Source organism: Nicotiana attenuata, unplaced genomic scaffold (genome assembly GCF_001879085.1).
Source record: "Nicotiana attenuata strain UT unplaced genomic scaffold, NIATTr2, whole genome shotgun sequence".
NCBI classification, from domain to species: Eukaryota; Viridiplantae; Streptophyta; class Magnoliopsida; order Solanales; family Solanaceae; genus Nicotiana; species Nicotiana attenuata.
The window spans coordinates 87,298-111,896 of NW_017670817.1; the positions used below are offsets into that span (position 1 = coordinate 87,298).

The 24,599-nt window shown below is 36.8% G+C and overlaps 3 protein-coding genes and 1 non-coding gene across 10 annotated transcripts; 3 read left to right on the forward strand and 1 right to left on the reverse strand.

Annotated features, from left to right (window-relative positions):
• The first annotated feature begins 388 nt into the window (after positions 1-388).
• Positions 389-4,079, forward strand: LOC109243617 (methyltransferase-like protein 23). 4 transcript variants are annotated; one of them, XM_019410574.1, is made up of 7 exons: positions 389-651; positions 778-882; positions 1,517-1,603; positions 2,356-2,406; positions 3,250-3,343; positions 3,475-3,518; positions 3,591-3,672. In XM_019410574.1, exons 1-6 carry the CDS (start codon positions 520-522, stop codon positions 3,510-3,512), a joined length of 507 nt encoding a protein of 168 aa, XP_019266119.1. In that variant the 5' UTR covers positions 389-519; the 3' UTR covers positions 3,513-3,518; positions 3,591-3,672. The 4 variants fall into 4 exon arrangements, with proteins under 4 accessions (XP_019266119.1, XP_019266118.1, XP_019266117.1 ...); XM_019410573.1 differs by having other exon boundaries at positions 390-651; positions 3,653-3,743; XM_019410572.1 differs by having other exon boundaries at positions 393-651; positions 3,434-3,518; positions 3,591-3,760.
• A 7,448-nt stretch (positions 4,080-11,527) lies between these two features.
• LOC109243618 (L10-interacting MYB domain-containing protein-like) lies at positions 11,528-14,426 on the forward strand. 4 transcript variants are annotated; one of them, XM_019410577.1, is made up of 4 exons: positions 11,528-11,667; positions 12,193-12,246; positions 12,910-13,326; positions 13,619-14,426. In XM_019410577.1, exons 3-4 carry the CDS (start codon positions 12,961-12,963, stop codon positions 14,144-14,146), a joined length of 894 nt encoding a protein of 297 aa, XP_019266122.1. In that variant the 5' UTR covers positions 11,528-11,667; positions 12,193-12,246; positions 12,910-12,960; the 3' UTR covers positions 14,147-14,426. The 4 variants fall into 4 exon arrangements, with proteins under 4 accessions (XP_019266122.1, XP_019266123.1, XP_019266120.1 ...); XM_019410578.1 differs by having other exon boundaries at positions 12,961-13,326; XM_019410575.1 differs by lacking the exon at positions 12,193-12,246.
• Positions 14,427-15,823: 1,397 nt separating this feature from the next.
• TRNAI-AAU lies at positions 15,824-15,897 on the forward strand. The gene has a single exon. It is a non-coding gene; the product is annotated as a tRNA-Ile (tRNA).
• Positions 15,898-16,750: 853 nt separating this feature from the next.
• LOC109243620 (protein EARLY-RESPONSIVE TO DEHYDRATION 7, chloroplastic-like) lies at positions 16,751-23,019 on the reverse strand. The gene is made up of 5 exons (XM_019410579.1): positions 21,967-23,019; positions 20,296-20,462; positions 18,667-18,751; positions 18,047-18,285; positions 16,751-17,219 (listed from the first exon to the last, which is right to left on the reverse strand). Exons 1-4 carry the CDS (start codon positions 22,878-22,880, stop codon positions 18,084-18,086), a joined length of 1,368 nt encoding a protein of 455 aa, XP_019266124.1. The 5' UTR covers positions 22,881-23,019; the 3' UTR covers positions 16,751-17,219; positions 18,047-18,083.
• Between the last annotated feature and the right edge of the window lie 1,580 nt (positions 23,020-24,599).

A 24,599-nucleotide genomic window follows, 5' to 3' on the forward strand; every position in this document is an offset into this window, starting at 1 on the left:
AGTTTTGCTTGGAAGCGGAGAGAGTTGGAAGGGGAGGGGAAAAGAGAAGGGGAAGGGGAAAAGTTTTTTTTTTTTTCTTTTTTATTTTTCTTTCTTATTTATATTTTATTCTAACTCTAAGTTTTTTAAATAAAAACAATACTATTCACGCGCCTTGGCAGCGTGATTTGCATACAGTTTAGCCATATCAGCTGCACTGCTTCCACATAGGCATGGTCAACGGTCAAACGTGTTTATTAGTACCTATTTTGTTAAGTTGAAATGTTCAAATAGAAAAAATATAAGTTTATGTATCGGCTTTACAAACTGATTCAAGTTTAAGTGGCCACGAGGCCATTTGTCCTTTATTAAATAAGCTTCAGCAGTTAAAAGTATCTAATGATTATCAGCTAGTTCATATCGTCTAATCCAAACATGCTCAAAATAAAATGAGGCCACAATGTGCTATTTTACCGTTCACAAATCAGATGGGTCAAACAAGGAAAACAAAAATCAAATTGGGAGGTTCCAAACGGCGGCATGGAAGTGAACGGGGACGACGGCGAACCGACGGCGAAATCTTCAGCTGAAGAAGAAATGACTACATTTTCTCGCCACAACTTCGGAAATTCTGAAAACACCGACGACGGCTTCTCCGTCACCATCATCGAGGTCTTTCCTCTCTTTTAGTATATTTCTCTAATTTCAGCACTCTATTATATAAAAATTCAAACAACAACAACAACAGCGAAGGATAAAGAACTCCATACAGCTAACTTCTTTTTGGCATGTAAATAGAACATGAAAGAAGAGTACGGTTTATTCGTATGGCCTTGCAGTATTATTCTAGCCGAGTACATTTGGCAACAAAAATCACGCTTTACTGGCGCTTCTGTGGTTGAGGTAATGAACCTCATTTTATTGTTTTACTTATTGAAAATTTTATAACTTCGTTGCCTTTAATTTGTCTTTAGCTCGAATAAAGGAGGACGGTTGCACTAAGTAACTCTATTGTAAAACTAGTGGATTTATATTGTTGAGTTTAAGTTATACACACTGTCATTATTACTCTATCAGCTCGACCAAAGGATATTTACAGGGAAGTCTCCTTAAAATGTACAACATCAACAACCCACCCAGTGTAATCCCACAAGTGGGGTCTGGGGAGGGTAGTATGTACTCAGCGTTACCCCTAACCTGGAAGGGAAGAGAGACTGTTTCCGATATATAATTTGAAATGTGAGATATATAATTTGAAAATAAGACAGGTTACTTGACGGATGTTGTAAAATTCCTTAAACTGACGGTCTACATAACTTAAAAACTCTTATTGTTTGGTTTCTTCGATACGGACTTGGAACAGGTTTAAAGGAGCGAAATGAATATTAACGATTTATATAGCCGACTCAAACTAGTTTGGGATTGACGAGTAGCAGCAGCAGTAGTTGTTGTTTGTTTGATGCCTACTTTGCGTACTGTGCTTTAGATTTAGTTTGATTAGTGTTATATTTACTTCCTTTTGTTCATCATATTACAGCTTGGGGCAGGGACCTCGTTGCCTGGGCTGGTTGCTGCAAAAGTGGGTGCAGATGTAACTCTCACCGATGATTCAAGCAGAGTGGAGGTGTGATTTTTTTTTTTTTTTTTGAGTAGTTTTCTAATACACACCAGATTGAGAATTCATTATTTGATCATAGTCGCGGAGACAGTGCTCAAACCCGGTTACTAAACCATGGATATATTACATATCTATATTACTGGTATGCTAATTGGATTCAAGAACTGAGCATAGAATTGATGTGCAAAGAAGTTTGTGCAGCAGGAATTGAGTATTAGGAATTATTGATAACAAAGAAGTGCCTGGCCTTTTCTTTTCTCTTCTTTATTTTGCTTAGCTATTTCTTACCTTGGAGCATCCGTGTATCTTTGAGGCCATTATTGTCATAAAAAATATGTTGTCCTCACAACAATTCTGGTTACAACAACAACAACAACAATGCCTCAGTCCCAAACACGTTAGGGACAACCGTGCTGGTAACTCAAAGTAATATGCTTACAGAAACTGTTGGATTGTTCTGGGTTTTAACTTGTAGGTTTTGTCCAAGGATGCTATTTGGAAATAGAGCTGCCATTGACCCTGTTCTCCCACACTCATCTGCTGCTTCAATATTATTAAACAACAATCTGAACTTGCAATGGTGACTGATGTAATTGAATGACTAAGCTATAGATGTTAGTAGGTAAGCTAGGAAGCACCTACCCTGAATAAGAACGTCTCAAAATTTTGTGGGAATTATTAATCAGCACCTTGAGCTTCCAAAATTGCACCAAAATACTTATCAGTTTTACTATAACTGCATCTTTGTGGAACTACAGGTGCTCACTCATATGAGAAGACAATGCGACTTAAATGATATCAAGTGCAAGGTAATCCACACGCTTTTGTTTGCTATATGCAACTTGTCATTCCACATGACACATTTTGTGTAGAAGGGTAAAACTGTGTGAGTTTTACTTGAGTATCTAAGAGCGTGTAGAATGCCTTGGACAAAGGCGGCTCAACGATATTTGTGACCTAAAGCCGAAAGTTAAGAAAAGGCCTTAAATTTATTGTGATAAAATTATATATATATTTAATCTTTATTTGGTTTTTTTCTTTTTTCTTTTGTAATAATGGTTTACGGATCATCTTGTACGTATTTTGGCCCTTCAGTCGGCTACCTGCTAGCTCACACCATTGAAGACATCTAGTAACTCCACTCACCAAGGCTTCAAAGATCTTTTTATAAGAAACATCCACCTTTAAGATACAATTTTATAAGTTCCCAACTACTAAGAGATGTTAAAATAATTTAATATATTTGAAATAGTTTAAGTTTATTTGAAATTGAAAAAAAGACTTGATCTACTCTTTATAAGATAATCTACTTTAAAAGATATTACAAGAGACTTTGTTTTTATTTGTTTTATTATCATTGTTGTCATCAAACTGTTTTTTTGTCCATATTGCATATTTATTATGATTTTTTTTTTTATCTGAATAACCTCTATTTTTCTTCTCCTAAATAGTATCCAAAAAGCATAAAAACTTAAATCTGGTATTTCATAATATGAAAAATTTGGGCCTCTTGGAACATTGATAGTTTTATGCATTTCTCCTCCAATAGGCTTTATGAAGGTCTTGATTTTGCGTGTCATATCTATTTGAAGTCTTCCATTTTCACATTGCTCGTACTGTTGTTGAAGTGTTTTTTTTATTTTATCTTCTAGATACGTGGACTTACATGGGGTGTGTGGGATGCACAAACCTTCTCTCTGTGCCCAAACATTATCCTTGGAGCTGATGTCCTATATGACAGTTGTGGTAGGTTTATTTCTTTATATATCTTGTACTTTCCTTCTTTTCTGGATCTGCCAACTGAAGTTGAAATGTCTATCTTGCATGCTTACCAAGCCTTTGATGATCTCTTTGCAACTGTGACATTTTTACTCCAGAATTGCCCGTCATCCGTCTTTATTACTACATATCATAACAGAAGGTATGTTTCTGTCCTCTCTTCTCACTTTTGATTCAGCTAAGGATTATTTTCTTGTGTAATTTGCTCATTCAGATGTAGAGATGATCCAACTCCTGAGGGAAATGTTTCCTCTGACTGCTTTAAACCATGTGTAGTGGGCATCACCTAATTGGATTCTTGATGGTGAAATGGGGCCTGAAGTGTGTTAAGCTTCTTGATGGGTTCTCATTCATGCCATCACACAAGACGTCTAGTTTGAGTGGTAACATTCAATTGGCTGAGATTATTTTGGACACAGCAAACAGAGACGATACAAAATTGATGTGACTGAACTCAAGTGTGATGGTGCCAAATACTAGGTCCTGCTTACATATTTTACTTCTTCCATTGTAAGTGATCTAAAATTTGTCAACTATATAGCACTCTTTAGAAATCTTTCCTGCAGTCTTTTTCTCGTTTTTATTTTCTAAAGCATTCCATAGGTTGTAATCGTTCAGGTTTCGATGTAAATAACTTGTGATCAACTAATCATCACCTGCACATCAATAGAAGTGACCAGTGCATTTGTGTCCTCTTTATATATGCTTTCTGTGTGCTTTTTCCGGGGGGAAGGGAACTTACTATCACCACTGCATCTCTCGCATCAAACGCTAAAATATCTGAACATGAGACTATGCTGTGGCAAAGAGCTTCAACTGCTTCCTTCACATTATCAATGACATAGAATGCATGCAAAGAAGCATTAGAGGGACCATCTTTTTCTGCCAAGTTCTTTCCCTTGGAGTTCAGCATAACAGAAGCATCATAAACCTTCAAGAAGGTTCATGGGTTAAAATGAAGAATTTGCTTAGCAATGGGAGGGAAAAGTGTGAGAAAGTGTAACTATTATATGGATGGTTATGACTAAACAAGGTTTTTAGTTGTATACCCGAATGAAAATATCATGAAATGCATCCTAAGACAAGGCACAGTTTTCTCCATCTTTGACGGTGTATTCGGCCTGAGAACATGTTTTAGAGTAGTAATTTGAACTAAGGGCATTCCCTTGACTCTTTAGGGTAGATGGCAAAACAAGTAATGAGCTCAACTATGCAACAAAATACGCCATCGGCGCTATATGCCTACTACTACTAGGAACTCTAGACCAAAGTTGTGTAATTGCTTTGGAATTTGTTGATAAAATATGGTTGGTGAAAATAGTGAATTTGGTTGCATGCATGTTTGCTATTAAGGTTGTGGAGAGCTTTTCAAGCTTCTATTGTGAATAGATTAGATATATCATGTTACTTTTGTCTGCTCGCCTTTATGCCTAATGAACCTTGCCAAAAGATAATGATATAAACCAGGCATGTCATTTTTATCTCCTCCTTTCCTGTTTGTTGATGTCGACGAGAGACTGACATAGACTTTGAGAAGTAAAACTGACCACACCTAAGTATGAGGCTGTTGAGGATCTGAAAAAGAGGATTCACTTTCTGAAATTCCGAGTGACATGTTCCTCCTTCAGAAAGCTAGAATGATCGAAGTCTCCTTTAGGTTTAGCCGAAGAGATCGAAACGAAACCATATGCCTCTAACTCAGTTCATTCCCTATATGGTAAAGGTAGGTATCCCTGTACCCCTTTTTTGGTTCAACCAAGGTAGGCTCGTGCCGGGGTTCACTCGTGAAAGGAAGTGGTAAAGTAAAAACAATCTTTGAGACTGGAACAAAAATACTACTACTAAATTTAAGAGTTTTTTCAATAAAGGCAAACATCATTTTATTCTTGATGCCGCCCAAAGTAGCAGAAATTCATACGACACCATCTGTTAAAATGATTACACTCAATAAGAGGTGATAACACTGATGCCAGGCAAATTCTTATCAGAGTAATCAACAAGATTGACAGATCAATGGTACTGGACAGTTCAAGTAATTAACAATTACTATTAGTTTGGAGTGCTTCTCACTATGTTTATGTGCAAATTTTAACGAGTGAACAGCAAGCACTCAGTAACCAAGAAAACCACAAACTGTTCGTTTGTGTGTTAAGGCGGTTAAGCTTCAGAGCCAAGGATGTCGCTTAGCTCGATGTTCAAATCCTACTCGAGAACAAAAAATTATTGCGTGATATTTTTTATCTTGATAGACAAAGTTATTAGAGATACCTGTGATAGTTAGAGGTGATAAGCATCTGATGAAATAGTTGAGTGTTCGCAAGCTTACCATCCTTAAAAAACAAGGTGGTTAACCTTCATATAGCAATACCCTTATGCATGTAATAATGGTTCGTAATCCAAGTCTACTTTTTCGTTAGTTACCATTTTTGTCTCACCCGCCTGAGTATAGTACCAGTATTACAGTTGAGAAAACACAGAGGGAGATGTAGGGCTCGGTTTGTCTTGTAGGAGATGGAATAGAATTGTTTCAAATCTATTTACATCTCGAGTTTCCAGAAACATAACACATTTGTCCGAGTCCAGGCTTCCACTGGGTGCGTTGTGATTCGTAGCTTGAGAAAGGGTCTAATAATTCAGCTAAGTGGTTAACCAAAAGGGAACTTAACACTTGGCCTTTTCAATAGCCCGTTTGGCTAAGCTGCAAAAATCAGCTTATTTTGAGAATTGTTTTTCTCAAAAGTACTTTTTGGTGAGAAACTGTTTGTGATTGACTAATTAATTCGAAAAGCATTTCTAAGCAGCAATTAGTGTTTGACCAAGCTTTTAAAAACTGTTTGTAAGTGTATTTTTCTCAAAAGTACTTTTGGAGAGAAACTACCTTTTTCTGCTTCTCCAAAACTGCTTCTGTTGCTCCTCAGAAGCATTTTTTTTTTCTTCCAAAAGCTTGGCCAAACACTTTAACCGTGAAAAAAACACTTTAACTATGAAGAAAAAAAAACATTGTTTTTGAAAAAAAGTGCTTCTAGGATTGGAGAAGGTTGGCCAAACAGGCTATAAATCAAGTAGTAATAGACATTTTTATTTATGCAACAGAAAAAAAAAAAGATGGAATATTATTGTAATTGTTTCTGCTACTTCTGGCTATTTGATTGCTCCATCTCTACTACCAAAATTGAGGAGCGTATCGTTGAACTTGCACAAACTAGTACTCCTTTCAAAAGGAATGGTGGAATTCGGAATATGAGGATTTACACCTCTAATTTTTTGTTTGAATCAGATATCAATTATTGTTAAGTTTCTCGAAATAAAGATTATAAATTTTTAATTATAATAATGTTGTAGTTAATGTTTCTAAACTCGTACGAAAAGGAGCAAGTGTTTCACTTACCTATAGGGAAAACCGTGGATTACAACAATTCTACTTCTTTATTTTGCCTTTTCAATTTATAGAAAACATATCTTTACTAGAAAATTCCATTTTACAATTGACTAATTAAGCTTATCAATGATATTAGTGTTAATTTGATGAAGGTTTTATATTTAATAAAAGCAAGTACAATACGAATTGATCTTATAACCTCGATCCATTTCAATTATATTTTAAAGGGTGAACAAAAGTTTCATGGATACATGTCTATCTTCGTCTAAAAGTTTGTCCAATTATAAATAACAAAATTTACTCAAACGTACTTCATATATTCACACGCAAATGAACATCAATGAGATTATAAAATGAAAGAGGATGACTTCACCATATTAACTTGCATCCTACCAAGACAATGACTGAAAAACTCATTATTAATTTTTTCATTACACATAACAAATGTTCTACTGTTGCAACGATCATGTTGGTCGTTTTGAGAGTATTAACCCATATTCACCATTTACTGCTTTTCCCGTATCTATTTCAGCTTATGTGACTTGCCGGGAGATTTTGTTTTGGTTTTTGGAGTGTTTTTGGACACTTAGTCCCTAAACGGAAGCTTAAGTCTTAGGATTTTTTGCCGTAGTTGGAACTGTATGAAGACGACTCCGAAATACAGTTCCGTCAATTCTGTTAGCTCCGTTGGGTAGTTTTGGACTTAGAGGCATGTCCGGATTGTGTTTTGGAGGTTTGTAGCTGATTTACGCTTGAAATGGCAAAAGTCGAATTTTTGGAGATTTTGACCGGTAGTGGACTTTTTGATATCGGGGTCAGATTCCGATTCCGAAAGTTGGAGTAGGCCCATAATGATGAATATGACTTGTCTGCAAAATTTGGGGTCAATCGGACGTGGTTTGATAGGTTACGTCATCTGTTGTAGAAATTTAAAGTTTCAAGTTCATTAAGTTTGAATCGAGAGATGATTCGTGTTTTAGCATTATTTGATGTGATTTGAGGGCTTGACTAAGTTCGTAAGATATTTTAGAACTTGTTGGTATATTTGGTTGAGGTCCCAAGGGCCTCAGATTGATTTATGCTTAACGGATTGATATTTGGACTTAGGCAATGGTTGAGATTTGCTGGTTTCTGGTGTTTTCGCACATGCGGAGGGTTGACCGCAGGTGCGGACTCGCACGTGCGGGAGGAAGAGCGCAGATGCGATTTTGGTCAAGTTGGTCTATGGGCACAGGTGCGAGAGGGGAGCCGCATCTGCGCATCCTCAGATGCGGAGGAAGGATCGCGGGAGCGAGAATGGGCGGCTTGGGCAGGGTTGCAGATGCGGAAGGCCATCCGCAGAAGCGTGCCCGCAGGTGCATGCCTTGTCCGCAAAAGCGAAGTTCTGGGCCTTAAGTCGTTTCCGTACCTACGAGGGAAATTCTGCAGGTGCGGCATTGCAGGTGCGGCTGCTGGTCCGCAGATGCAGGATCGCTGGGCAGAAAAGATCAAGTTCGAGGGTTTGATTCCCATTTTCAATTTTGGGATTTGAAAGCTCGGTGTGAGGCGATTTTTTTAGGTTCTTCAAAGAAATTGTTGGGGTAAGTGATTCTAACCCGGATTGGACTATATTCCATGAATCTATTACTATTTTTATCATCTAATTAGGGATTTGAGTTGAAAATTTGGGGGGAAATGGAGGAAACTTCCTAGACTGAAATTTTGAGTTTTGAAAGGCGGTTTAAGGTCGGATTCGAGTAATTCTTGTATGGTTGGACTCGTGAGTGAATGAATGTTCATATTTTATGACTTTTACCCGATTCCAAGACGTGGACCCGGAGAGACTTTTTAGGGTGATTTTTGAATTTCTTGTTGAAGTCTCAGTTTCATTAATTAGATTAGTCTATTATAGTTGTATTTATGATATGTAACTACATTTGGCTAGATTTGGGCCACTCGGAGTAGGATAATCGAGGAAAGAGCATTCTTACGGATTGATTTGAGCTTGGTTCGTGGTAAGTAGCTTGCCTAACCTTGTGTGGGAGAACTCCCCTTACGATTTGGTACTATTGTGATATGTGAGCGCCGTGTATGTGAAGTGACGAGTGCGTACACGGGCTATTATTATACAACTTCATTTTTCACTAAGTAATAATCCGTCTCACTTTAATTGAGTTATACTAGCATGTGTAATTATCATGTTTAGCCTAGAATAACATGTCTACGTGTCTTAAATGCTTACCTGAACTCTGTGCAGCATGCTTAGTGGATATCTTGTTTCTTCTTTGACTTGTATTTAGTGTACACTGTAGGATTTCGTGTTATAGCTCTTATCTCCATTGTTTGAGCTGCATATTTACTTTTGGGACTACGAAACGGCATTCCGAGAGATCCTCCTGCATATTTACTTTGGGACTACGGGATGGTATTCCGGGAGATCCCCCTACACATTTACTTTTGGGAATACGAGACGGTATCTCGGGAGATCCCCTGTTATTGTTCTGTACATTGTACTGTATTTTTTCTGTGATTTCCTTTTCGTTACATTTCAGCCTTTTATTATATTACGATATTTCCTTCTGCCTTATTATATATATATAAACCAGTAGGGCCCTGACCTCCTCACTACTCGACCGAGATTAGGCTTTGCAATTACTGAGTGCCGTTGTGGTGTACTCATGGTACTCTTCTGCACATATTTTCGTGTGCAGATCCAGGTACGTCATTTCAGTCTCGCTATTAGTTGTGCATCTGCTGCTGTTACAGTGACTTTGAGGTACATCTGCCGTGTCCGCAGACCTAGGAGTCCCCCTCTATCTTTTGTGTAGTCCTTCCTCTATTACTTCTAAGCATTTATGTATAGAACTTTTAGTAAATTCGTAGGAGCTTGTGACTTATGATGTTTTTGGGTCTTGGGAAGATTTTGTATGTATTCTTTTTTAGAGTTGTTCTTGTATATGCCGAGCGGCATTTCTATCCATTACTTCATTATTGTTGATGTTAGTCGTTTAGATTTATGTTTTCGTTTTTGCTGTTCTTTTTTCGCAATATTAGACTTACCTAGTCGTAGAGACTAGGTATCGTCACGACGTCTTACGGAGGGTAAACTGGATCGTGACAACTGTTCAAGAGAGAAACATTAAACATATTGATACCGTGAAATGCATTTATCAAAAAATTATAGTAAGAGCAACATTATGATTTGTCAAAGTGGCACACATACTCCAGGATATTCGGGAGGATCCATTAGGAGGATCAATTAGCAAAATATGTTGAACACGGGAATATTAGAAGATCATAATTACAAAAGCGCTTTCATATCAGGAATTTAAAAGATTTGCTCAAGTCCAGTTATCCAAACACAGTAAAAACAACACAAAATAGTAGTAGCAATTACACCTTAAAATTTAAATGAAATATAGTATTAAAGAGAATTAAGCCCTAAGGTGTCTTTATATACCTACGAGTAAAATTATAATTTTGATAGGGCTTATTTGGTTATAGGTTAAACCATTAATAAGCTTGGGCAAACCGAGAGCTGGACCGATGGAAATCCAATAGTCTAATAATACTAAATCGGGGGAAAAAAATTAAAAATAGTCAAATTTACAACTGGTAATTGAAAAATAGCCGCAGTTTCAAAAGTAATCAAATTTAGCCATTTTTTCAGGTAAAGGTATAATCTGAACAAAAACACCCTTAAAAATTCGAAAAAATTCCAGCATAATATGCTGGAGTTCGAATTTTTTACATATGCTTCCAGTATAATGCTGGAATTTCATAGTGTGTTGGAATTCCAATATAATATGCGGAAAGTTTAAATGGAGAGCTCTATAGTTCAACATTTTATGCTAATTATTTCTGTGATGGAATTATAACATAATATACTAGAAACTTATGTGGTAGAACTCCATAATCCAACATATAATGCTGGAAGCAATGACAGATCTACGTAGATAGGTTTGGGTGCTTCAGCACCCATTACATTTGGAATACTACATTATTTATTTATATAGAGATACTAATGAAACACACAAATTTATTTTTGAGCACCCATCTCTCTTCATGAACTTCTCATTAAAAGTAGTTGAGCACATAATTTAAAAATTCTGAATTCGTCACTGGCCGAAAGTATTCATGTTTCAGTAAAACAGTGACTATTTTTTAATAACTTTACTAATGCTGGTTGTTTTTTTATTATCAATCCAAAAATTAAACTAGCTAGACCATGCTATTTTCACTACTAAATCACTACTGAATTATTAACCTAATAACCCATTAAGGGGTCGTTTGGTATGAGGTATAAGAAGGCATAAGGGTGGTATAAAAATTTAATACCACCTTAATACTCTCTTTGGTTAGGAAACCAGGTATAAGTTATCTCGGTGTTAATTTTAACACTGGGATAACTTATACCTTATAGAAGGTGGGGTAATTAGCACCGGTATAACTTATACCTTCTTCTTAGAAATTATCCAATTGTCATTTTTAATACAACATACCAAACAATGAATAAACAAGAATCTCAGCATAATTAATTCCAGCTTAACTTATCCCAATATAACTTATACCGGCATAACTTATACCGATATAAATCATATTCCAACCAAACGACCCTTAAGTTTTTTCGGTTCGGACTAAAGATTTTACCCGATATATGCCCAGCCCCTACAGGCTAAGTGACCAAAGTGGTGAACGTCGTAAAAACGTAGTAACCTCCGCCCATTTTTCACTACCGTCAAAAGTTTAGGGTATAAGTGCAAATTCATAAACGTTTGCGGGCTCTTAAACAAAACCGCTAAATATTTTCTCGAACCCGCACAAGGAGAAAAGGCAATGCCCTGTTTGGATGCCCAAAATTCTCGTTTAGGGAGAAATCAGTTCTTTACTGTAACCTAAGTGCGACAATTTTACAGCACCAGTTTCCTCAGAGGTAATTTTTTTTCTTTTTCTGTTTCAATAAATTATAATTACTATCATTCGCCTGCATTATTCATATAAAATATACAAAATCTTTCGCCAATTTCTAGGGTTGTCTTTATCGCCAATTATGGCCCTGCCATTGACGTTTAATTTGATTTTGAACCAACAAGGGTCTTGTTGTATAAACTGGCAACATTCACTGCAATAGGATCAAACCCACAAGCTGTTTAAATTCTAGAATTGTTAAGGCCTAATTAAAATGGAATAAGGTTTCTTTGATTTTGTTAACTTTTGGTGCGAGATCAGAGGGGTAAGGCGAGATTTGAACCATGTATCCAAGTGGCCAGAGTGAAGTTGTACTCATTGGTCTTTTTGAATGAAATAGATACATATTTATGCATGTATTACTTCTTTTTATTTTTTTAATGTCTAATGTGTCAGAATTACCAGATGGAAATTGTTGAAAAAGGTCAACATTACCCTGGGACTACAAATTGTTGTGGTAGGCTTAAGAGCTAATTGGTTTATTTTGCAGCTGTATATACATGAAAAATTAAAACTTGGAGGCAGAGAAGTGGGATAATACTGGGTATGTTGTTGTTGTTTTTTGGTTAACTAAAGGAGAGCATTTTCTCCTTTCAAGTAAAGTTACCTGTTGTATCTCAATTCTGATGCCTTTTGGATAACTGTTATACGAGTCCTACTTCTGAATTCTGTGTAGTTTGCATTAGAGGCGGAGTTAGAAATTTATATAAGGGGATTCAAAATGTTATTAGAATGAAACAGTTGGGATTCAAACTTGTGACTTTAAAGCCTTTTTAACCCGCTTTACCACTACACTAGAATTTTCCCGGGGATTCAACAATTTGTATATAACCAAAAAAATTTATTTTTACCCTACTTGCTCAGTATAATACTGGGTATGTTGTTGTTGTTGTTGCTCTGTATAATTTTTCGGCGAAGGGAAGTGAATCTCATTCCCTCTTACTAGCTCCGCCCCCGGTTTGGATTACTCTGTGAATAACCCCTGGGTAAATACTAAATAGTCAATGCAAGTGTCTTTGGTGATACCTCTTAATATCTATGAAGACAAAAAGCCTTTCTCTTGTGATAGAAGTTCGAAAGTTACTACGTAGGATTTTTGAACCGCTCTTTCAAGCTTATAAAGCTATACGAAAGAAAATGTAAATATTCATGCAGTCATATGCTTGAATTTCTGTGATCTGTGATCTGATCTTACTTGTCATTTTAGGTATAATACTGCTGTAACTTGTCCACATTGTATTTTTACTCAATCAAATAGATGGCTGGGAGTGGGAGGTCTACTCGTTCCAAAACACAGCAATCTATGCAGCAGCGGGAATCCCAGTGTAGAGCAAAGTGGACCACATCTCTTACCAAGACAATGCTGGAGGTAATGGTCGACCAAGTTCATGAAGGGCATATGCAAAACAAGTCTTTTAGTAAGAAGGGATGGAAATGCATTTGTGATGAGTTCCATAAAAGAACTGGTCTTACATGGGAGAAGGAGCAATTAAAGTATCGATATGCTGCACTAAGAAAGCAGTTTGCTACTATGAAGTTGCTACTTGATCATAGTAATTTCAAATGGGAGGAAATTACAGGTTTAGTAACAGCAACAGATGAAGCTTGGGACAAGTACATCAAGGTTTGTATTCCCGCGTTGTCTATTTTGAACAAAAACACCTTTAGCCGCTAGGACACATTTGTCATTTGTGTTTGCAAGTTGAAATCTCCTTTTCAATTTAGTTTTCTTTTATCTCCTAACGCACAGGTTGTGAATAAGACTTTCTTTTCCAATGCCTGTGTGATCTATGGATGGATCACTGTTTACCTTAGCAAAATTTTTCATGTCAAGGGCTTGTAATTTCTTAGTAGAGTCAGATGTTGTTCTTCAGAAATCATCCGTCACAAAACTCTCCTTGACATGTACTAATCAGGATAATCCAGATGCAGAGACCATAAGGAGCACAGGCTGCCCATTTTACAAGGAACTGAGCGTGATATTTGCTGATTCTGGAAGTAAAGGGACTTATAATGGATCTACTAGACACAAGGACTGTCTCCCTGGTTCAACACTGTCTCAGGAAGAGTGGTCATATTCAGAGTCTGAAGAAGGTCCCGATACCAATGAGCAAGAAATTCTTCACTCTGTGAGCTCACCTACTGATATAGTATGTCGAAAGAGAGGGCGTAAGGGGGTTGATGGTGCTATTGCAAAAGCTATATCTGAGATGGCTGCTGCTTCAAGACTTAGAGCATCTGCTATGAACAAGTGCAACGAAAATTTCAGCATAACCGACTGTATTAGAGCTTTGGATGAATTGGAAGGTGTCGATGACCAAGTATATTATGCTGCTTTGGATCTCTTCTACAATCGTGCTGCTAGGGAGTTGTTCTTATCTCTCAAACTTGAGAAGCGGCTGACATGGTTGGTTGGCAAATTGTCCCGGTCCTCCCTAAGTTAAAAGGACAAGTCCGACTAATCTTGTTATATATTCAAGTAGCAATATCCTATCTCAAGTGATTCATTTATTATTGGTTTTTACAAAGGTGGAAGCTTCATCTCTCTCTCTCTCTTTCTCCTTTTTTTCTTTTTTGATAACTAGGAGTAATACTAGATTTCAAAGAGTTGAAACTTGCTGTAGGAGGAAAGCATTTTGTTAAAAATTAAGCCCACTCATTATGCATTTAGATGCAAAGGTGGATATTGTTTCTATTCATCATAAGGCAGGACTTGCAGTTGGAGTTGCCGTTGCAGCAACAGTTGTGACATTTAGACTCTGTGTGGTGCGGACTCTCTAAAATGCTGTAGCTCCCGTGTCGGATCCTTCAAAAATACACTACTTTTAAATGATCCGACACGCACGCGACAATGTTTCTGGAGAGTCCGACCAACATAGCATTTAGTTACTTGTATGAAGTCAAAAGGAGAGCACGTAAACATCAGCAATATGAGTGAGTTCCAGATGTTCTGGTGAAAATGAATAGCTCCGTGGTTCAAAAGGCATCTAGTTGTTATGGATGATCCAACATACTGCTGGTCTTTCTTCACGTTTCATCAAATCCTGAGCAGTTGCAACTGTATTATGAAAAAAAAAACAAATCCTGATTAAACAAGTACTAGATCATAAAAGAAAAGATCCAAGATTTATATATGAGGGATTCAGCCTTTAACCCATTGTGCTTTTAAAATTATGGCTACATAATTCAATCAAAATATTTGTTGGATTTTTCACATTTATATCTATGCTCTATAGTCCATCCGCCTCTGGCAAAGGTACACTCCACCTTCCATGGCAAAGCCTATACTGAAGTAGAACAGAAGTATTGCTTGCTTGAGCCAAGGCATCTTCCTCGGTGTAATTCCAGTATTGCAAGACAGCGAAAAAGAAGAGTCCATTCAATCAGGAGAAAGACTCATCAGAGAAAAATCTCATGACATAACAGGTCAAATCCCAACGGAGACATAAAAGGTGTGATTTTTTTCATCTGTCAAAGCCAGAGTTACTTAGTACTTGTGGGAGGTAGCAGCTAACCGATAGAATTAGTCAAGTTCGCACAAGTTGGCCCAGACACCATCATTAAAAAAAAGTGTAAATTTATTGGATGTTTTGTGCTATAGAGGCAAAAGTTGAATTTATATCCTTTTGAATTCCAAAGGCACCAAATCAATTACTGCTCCTATGGACATTAGTACTACCTAGCACCCATATATGTACTACTTTCCCCTCCTTGAGAACGTATGGAACTAAAGGAGAACAAGTTTACGCTAACATGTATACTAACTTGAAAATGGAATTAGATTAAAGTTAAAATAATCCATAATGTTAGTTAGGCTCGTGGACTCAAAGACAAGGTGCTGTCTTGAAAAATCTTTAACTATTCATCATGGCTAGAATCTTGGTTTCTTTGAATACTTTTTGAGAATCAACTTTAACGTTGATTTTTCTACAGCAGTTTTTTATTCAATAAGGTAAATCTATGACTAACGTAGATGGCATCTGAATTAGGTTTAGAATTAAATTTTACGAAAATATTTTCATAAAAGTTCACGAAAAGAAAATTAAATTAGGAGTAAAAAGAGAATACTTAATCCGGAACTATTTTAATTAGATTCAAACACACAGGGTAAGTAGCATCAAGGCCCATTAGCTCAGTTGGTTAGAGCGTCGTGCTAATAACGCGAAGGTCGCAGGTTCGAGACCTGCATGGGCCAATATTTTATTTTCCTTCATATTTAACCTGCTTTCTGCCCTTTTGCAGCAGTAAACTAAGCTTTTATAGCTGTAAAAATCGAATAGATACGAGTCAGCGACATATGTGTTACACGGTTTTTTCTGAACAGATACAGAGCTTTTAAGCATTTTGCTTCATCTCTCTGATCTTCTTTTGCCTTTATAATTGCTTCACAACCATCCATCAATCTTTGGTATCTAAAAAAACATAATTTATGCAGCCAAAATATTTCTCTAAGTTTAAAAAGATAAATTAAGTGGTAAGAACTACAACCAAATTAAATATTATTACTAGTTTCACTCACAAATCTTCAACTTTTACAAACGTCTCTTCCATGTAAAATTCATATTTAAAAGCAGCTTCACTTCCACGGATTCTTTTCAACTCAAATATCATCCAAACACCTACTGAAATCACACATGTTTGTTTGTCTTTCCACAGAGATTATGTCGTTGGGTGCATGACCCGTTGACATCAGGGCGATTTTCCTAATCGTGTGCTGGTAAAAGAAGAAGAACTGCTACAGCTTTTTATGCATCTTAAAAAGTACTTATCTCACTAATTCTAACTAGTCTGGTATGATCAAGAAAAAACTTGTTAAACGAATGTATGAATGAGGTGTATATTATTTTATAGCGCCATTAGAAGCTTAGCTGATGGTGCAATCGAAAAGAAAAAATAAACGGTCCATCAATTGATTAACTATATCTCAATCACAAACTAGTAAATATTCACTGTTTCAACCCTTCGTAACGATTTTGCAATATAGGAACCTACCCATTTCAATATTGAATATAATTATCTTTTAGGACAAACTATAGGTTCTCTTAGACTAGAGATTCTTGAAGTCACTCATTTATTTACATTGCCATACAAGTATATAACAAGACTAAGAACATGCCTAACAAACTCCATATCTAATGTAAATGTAATAATTAATCAAATTTTAATCCCAACTGGTTGGTATCAAGTTCATGAGGAATTGAAACAAAATAAAAAGAGTATTCTTTCACACATTTTACAGCAGACTCCCACTTGTACACACATAGACAGACACAAAAATAATATGATGAGGACGGCCCCAATTGCCTGTTATCTCAATGTTTTCTTCTAATGCCCAATCTCCATTGCTAAGAGCTGCTCGTCTCCACTCTCCACCACTCACAACTTCCCAAATCTTTTTACAATTATCAGCTTGCTGATCAGAGCCACAGCCAAGTTGAGCCTTCCCATGGGCCACCACAACATACTGCTTCACAAGTAGAAAGGAATACCGCGTTGCTACCAATACTTCACACGAATCTGGGGCCGAAATATGCACAGAAAAGCAAAGATAGCAAGTAAGATCTAAATGGTGTCTATTTCATATATTAAATTTCAAACAAAATGCATTTTGGCATGCACTTCCAGATTTTGCTTCATATCTACATATCAAGCAAAGAGACTACATGAAGTAATTAAGAACACATTGAAATCAAAACAGAGCTTTCCTTATAACATCAAATATAAATCTACACCAGAGGACCTGGAATAGGACCTCTCACTAGCACAGGTACTAAGTAACTCTGCCCATCAAGGCTTAGAAAGATGCGAAGAAATCAAACAGTAGGCCATACCCTTAAGTAACCTCGTAAATCCATCTATTGCTTAGTTTTCTTTAATTATACTCCGAATCTACCCCGGTATCAATATTTTCCTTACTCCCTATGAACAATTTAATGTGTACATTCCTTTCCTATTGAATCGACATGAGTGTATCATCCTTGACAATACTATCATCATTAACAAATCTGAACTACTAACAAGCACAATACAAAAGTGTGCAGAAAGAATCAAAAGCTTGAGGATTCTCTGAGCAACAAAAGAGTAGCATGATTGCAACCCACTAACATTGTGATTTAACCTAATGATGGAAGCTATTGCTCAAACAAAATGCAAAAATTGCCTGCCAGCACTACCCACTATAAGAAATAGTACTTAAAACCAGAGGGTAGAAGGTAGAGATGGAGAACTTGGGTGGACAATTTAATCTACAACAGTATATCTACAATAAAGACCTATATTTCTTATCATGATTAATAACTTAAATAAAGCTGAAATATGTAAGAGTGGGTTCTAATTGGCAGCACCTCCACTGGAGAAGTCAACAACAATAATCAGCAGTGACTACTTGGAACTCTTAGCCTTCTTATCAGCTTTAGCAGCCGCAGCAGCAGCTTTAGCAGCAGATTTGGCTAAGGTAGTAGGCTTCAAGGCACTCTTGGGGTTCAGTGCCTTTCTGATCTTAAACACAGCCCAGGCAGTTCCAAAAGCATGCCCTGCAGCATCAAGCCCTTCACCGGTTGCCTTAGCTGCTTCTTCTCCATACCTACAAAAGGCAAATTCACTTTTAATTTATATCTGAATAATTAGAGCTGCATGTCTTCATTTTAGTGTGTTACCCCGCTGACATAGTGTATTAGCACTTAGTTGAGTGACAAAATGAATGAAAAGTATTGCAATGAAAAGATGGAGGTCAATTACCATATGAAAGTCCTAGTTTTCATTCCTAGTAAACATCAAAAAAAAGCATATGTAGCCAAGATAACTGATCATACACTCTATCATAAATGTTTGCAAAGTTAAAGTAGGAAAAAGGGAAAGGAGAGCTTTTTCTTTGATACACCTTTTTTACCCATTTGGACAATTATCCAGTTTTCTTCGGCAAGTTTTTCAGGTATTGGAGAACTGTACAACAACTGAGCTTCACCTGTGAGAAACAAATTCAGTCGTGACAGTGCTAGATGTAGACATCACATTCTTTCCAGCTACTTCAACAGCATCACATATTCTGCCTATTAACAACAACATCGGCATTAGACTTCTGCCAAATTTAATCATTAATTTTAAACAAAACAAATAAATTGCATCTACTTGTGCCAAATACAAATTGCATTGCTGTGAGAAGTAGCACAAATACTTATGAAGTTGAAACCACCATCTATCATCTTAAGAGTGCACAGTATACATATTGTATTCTAACTGTAACACCAGCCAGATGCATAAAGTTAATGTTCCATGTCCCCCTTGTGCCACTTGGACTCCCGTGTGAGAGGGAGGAAGCAGGAGCAACCATCTAAAAGCTAGGGTTACAACTAGCACTTCACTCAAACATAAAACAATTACTCAAAGTTGTCCGTTTGACAGCCCAAGTGAAACTGACTCAATCCTTTTTCAACGCAGAAAAGTGCTTCGACCAAGCTCGTCATCATATCATAAATTGACTACCGCTTCCTCACCTACTGGTAATCAACTCATTCTTGCCATGGAGGACAAAGAAAGAAAACATCAGAATCCAGAGACATATAAAGAACTGAAGTCCCCCTTATAGCAATGAATTATACTGCAGTCTCCTCCATTCAAAACATTGCATACTACCCCATTGTGCACGGTGGTAGCTTTTACTTAATTCCTGTAGCATGCAATGGTAATACTTTTCTGATATAGGAAGATTGATATTACGTCTGAATTGAATGATTAGGTGAGAAAGGAAAGGACGGGAATCAGAGAGATAAAAATTTTAAGTTCTGATAGATTTTAGAAAGAGAATTAAAGGAGAGATGGGAACGGCAAGGTAATGAAATAAAGATTGAATCTCATTTCCACCTATATTTAAACAGAAAAAGTAGGAAACTATACCTGTTTTATTCAAGTTTTTGTAATCTAAAAGGGGAACTTGGCATCATGAATAAAAGGGTATTTTTATAATGTCAAATTATGCCATAATAAACCCAAAACAAAACTTGTGTCATTCTCTTTTCTCCTACCTCCTTCCCTTTCCCTCTGCATAGTTCTCTTAGCTTATCAAAAGCAAAAGAAAAAAGAGAGGTGGCAGGAGGTTCTCTTCTCTTAATCCAAACATATCGATCAAGAATAGCTTAAGGCAGAATCAAATACATAAACTGGAATTCTTACCCTTTTCTCTCTACTCTATACCCGTGTATTAGGATTAGCAATTGCCTGATTAAACTCCTAATGGGACACAAGTGGTTAGATGTCCAAAATAGTTCAGGTGTGCATTGATAAACGGTGCCAAGTTCAGGGAGTCCCGAGGTATTATGCCTTTATATTAAAGACAATTGATGAAGACCTATACATATTTATTCTATTCCTGTCAGAATTGTCCTTGCCGCCATGAATCCTACACTGTTTAAAAATGACGTCTTAGCTAATCCATGTGTCTGTGATAATATGGGTATTATATCGCTGCGATTGAACTTTTATCTGACCTGAAGCAGTAGGGAGAAAAGATAGAAAAGCAAATAGCAGAACCTACGACATACAGATTCCAGAAGATATCAAAATGAGTCAGAAAGAGAGAGAAAGATATTTGACTTACTAAATCCATCAAGAGTAGCAAGAACCATTTCCCCAGGCAGGAGGCTAAAGAACTTTTTTCCTGCTTTGGTATTTGCAACTGACCTGGTAACGAATCCTGAAACCTTCACAGCTCCAGAAAGGACTCCAACCGCCACTTTCTCAGTCATCTTTGTTACTCTCTTAACCCTGAAAAACACAGCCGAACAAATAAGTCGCAAATATTACACCAACTATTCACATGAGTATTCCTTATCTTCTTAAAGAGATGTATTTGTCCATCAGCAAGTGATAGATTAAAAAAAAAAAGAACCCAGGTTTATGATATATTCCATTTCCCAAGAGTGGAAACGATGGGAAAAGGCAGGATTTTGAGTCACTTATTTCTGTATTTCTCTATCAAAGAAAGTCTCACATGGCAGCTTCTCACGCTAAAGTTTTAGTTATAGCAGGTTTCAAAATTTATAGGAATTTTACGTCGCAAGCTTCATTATTGGTAATAGAAACTAGATACACTCAGGTGAATCAAAATTATTTTGGTCCGTACATGCTCTTTAAGGATGCTTAACATATTCAAACCGATTAACAGTTTTAAGACATTTGTAGCCAAAATAGTTAAGAAAATCATAAAGTTTCATAGTCCAACAGCTCACCGGGATTAGCAAAATCACTATAACACCGAGAACATTTCCTGTCATATATCCTGGCAAGTGTAGATAATTACATCCCGTTTCTTTAGAGTCATAACTTTTTTTATTTTTTTTGACAAGGACATCCCCTTTCTTTAGAGTCATAATTGATTACCTTGTAATGAGTAAAAATATAAATTTCACTCCAACTGCCCTAATATCAAACAAACCATCTCTACCTTCTATATCCTCTCATTCAATGGAAGTTCATCACAAGAAAACAAAAGAGAAAGCCTTATGTGCACAAAAGAAGAGGCTAAATTTTTCTAGTTCAACACTTCCACACCTTTCACTGACTCAACATATCTTCAAAATATTAAAGGCGTCATGCATTAATGTCGACAAACCATCTCTACCTTCTATATCCTCTCATTCAATGGAAGTTCATCACAAGAAAACAAAAGAGAAAGCCTTGTGTGCACAAAAGAAGAGGCTAAATTTTTCTAGTTCAACACTTCCACACCTTTCACTGACTCACCCTATCTTTAAAATACTAAAGGCATCATGCATTAATGTTGGGCAGTAAGAAATATCCTCTACTTCAACTTTCCTGCTTTCCCATGTGAAGAGGGGGAAAAAGCACTTCCCTTCACATTTAAACTTCATAGTCCATTTTATTAGTTCCTCATTTATGTAACACCCTTTCCTTGTTAGTCTGTCTAAAAAATGATGACACCTCTCTATTTAGAAAGAATTCAACTTTACAATTTTCATTTTACTCTTGATAAGATGATTTATCGAGACAAATGTCATGACTTGTTTTAGACCACAAGTTTCACATGTCTTTCTTTCTTAAAATATGTGTGCCTAGTCAAAGATCATCAGATAAAATGGGATGGAGGGAGTAGCCCATTTAAGAATTCAACAGGTAGTCAGTCTCACTAGTCACTATACTTGATCTTACTTTGCAAAATATTCAAGAACTCACAAGATTGCTAATCAAAACGATAACCAACAATTGCAAAACAAAGATATTTAGCTGACAATCAAGCAAAAGACCATACCTTTTAATCCTCTTCAATGTCTCAGGACTAACCTCAGTTTTCGAACCTGTCTTAAACCTATTCTTCAATACCTCATTCCCCCACTTCAATCTATCAGCAGTCACATCTCCACACCACAAAATCCCCTTTATCAAGTGTCCTGACCCCGAAGCCACGTACTTTGCCGCCGAGGCATTATACTCCTCCACATTAGGCGCCAATGTGGTCCAATATGCCGCGCATCGCTCTTCCAACACTTCCTTCTTCTTCTCCGACTTCAAATCCGCCGGAGACAACTCCTTCGCCACCGGTCCGCCCAACACCTCCGCGGCCTTCTCCTCCACTTTCTGCACCGCAAAGATGCTATAATTTTCCAAAATGCCATCCAGCTGCTTTAGTAATTTCTCCTGACCTTCGTAAGCAATCGTCAAACCATAATTCAACGATTCATTCGCCAAGTCATTAGCCGATGATTCCTTATCCGATTCGTCATCTTTAGGAGCTTGAAATGAGAAAAAGTAGCGCGAATCGTCGAGTTTTACTGCGGCAAGGTCCTTAGTCAACGGCCACTGGATGTCGTTTCCGACACGAACGAGGACAGCGACGACACTGTTGTCTTGCCGGAGACGATGAACGGATAAGTCGCCGGCGGCGAGTTCGACGGAGTAGTGTGTGTCGATCAAATGGAGAATGGAACCGGGGATAGTGAGTAGGGTTTCTTCGAGGGTTTCAAGAGGGGCAGAAGGTGAATAATGCTGCTCGTTAGGGGTACTTTGGTCATTTTCAGGAAAGAGGTTTTCTACGAGGTCGTTCATGTCAATGGTCGGGTAAAGATTTTGACGGGAGGAGGAGGAAGGGGGAAAAGGGGTATTTTGGTCAATGACTACTTGGGGATACATTGGAGTTCGAGAAGTATTAGGGTTTAGAGAAGCCATTGGAGAAGAGATCAGTGATCAAAGTAAAGCTGAAAATGGAGGAGTAGAGTAGAGTAGAGTAGAGAAGATGAGAGATGAAGGTGAGACTTCAGAGAGAAGAAGAAAAGGTAATAATAGGCCAAACGCGTAAAAATACGCGTAAAATGGTTAGTTTGGATATTAAATTCTGTTAACCGTCTTGGGAATTTCCCGCGTAAGTACCCATAAGTGTACTACTGCTTTTCGATTGGATAAAAATATATTTTATTTGAAAAAAAAAAAAAACATAAATTTTAAGTGGTGCAAAAATATGCTATATAACATTTTGCTTCCTTTTAAGTAACTTGATTAGGCATGCGAAATTTCTTCTTGATCCCACTTATAGATTTCTCGTTTGTTAATTTGGAGGGAGACAAGGATATCTAGTCTTAACAATTAGTCAAATGAAAGTCAAAGAAATCAAACAATTTATGTCTTAATCAACAACCTGATTGTGTTGTTATACTCTTATGATTTTTAAATTTCAAAATTTAAAGTATAAAATAATGTTTGTAATTAATTGACAGGGAACAAATCCAAAGGTTGTGGACCTTGTAATAGGAAAAATAGGATCCCTGCATCCTTAAATAAATGTCTTGACTCTTGAATTCGAGTCCTATGAATAAAAGAATTTCTGGTTAAGAGTGCTTCCTCATTAATGACCTTTGCACGATGCGAATCTGAATTATTCCGACTTACAAAGTAAATATCATACACCGGGTGGGAAGCTAAAATAATATTGTAATAAATAAAAATGAAAAAAAAAGAGATAGAAAAGGTTCTGCCTGAGTTTGCCTTAGTTAACATACTCTTGTCGCACATGAAAGTTATGAAGGGATGATTTTTTTTTTCTTTAAGATTTTTTTGTGAAGAAAAATAAACTTAGGGAAAACACCAAAGCAGTTGTCCACTAGACAAATTATTCTAGTTCTTGTGTAGAAAATAAGAGAAAAAACTCCATTAAAATCTTAGAAGAAAAGTTTCTTCTCCAATTGGTACAGACTCACTGATTCATCTTCAACATTCCAACTAGCTCATCTTCTTCGTCTGATGAGTCCTGTCTTGGTATAACATTGTTTCCTTGATTGGGTTATCTAATGAAGGAAAATTGTAGCTAGGAGGCTAATATGGCGAGCAGCTTCAACAGGAACTAGTATATATCTAAATTTTTATCCAAAAAGAGAACACGTGTATCTATACAAATTTCCATGAAAAACAATAGGGTCGTCAGGTTTAGATCTAAGTTATACAGAAATTGTAATGCAAGGATTAATAATGTAGGAATAAGTAATGCAAGAATTATAATGAAAGAGCGCTTAGGTCATTACATTAATAATTGGATATAGTATATAACTTCCAACTTTTGTTTGGTTTAAAACTGCACAAGGGTTTGAAAAAGGGTCTTTGGAGACTCTCAAGGGCAGTTTTGTCATTTGAATGCTTTATCCATGTATCATTAATCAGTGTTTTAAAAGGCGTGGGCGTAAGGCGAGACATTTTATATATGAGAACTAGGGGTGTACATAGGTCAGGTTGGTTCGGATTTTGTAATTACCAAACCAAACCAATTGTGTCGGGTTATTACATCTAAAGACCAAACCAAACCAATAAAACTCGGGTTTTTCAATCTCGGTTTTTCTCGGGTTTTCGGGTTATTCGGATTTTTCGGGTTTTTTTCCGGTAAAATCTTCGTAACACAAA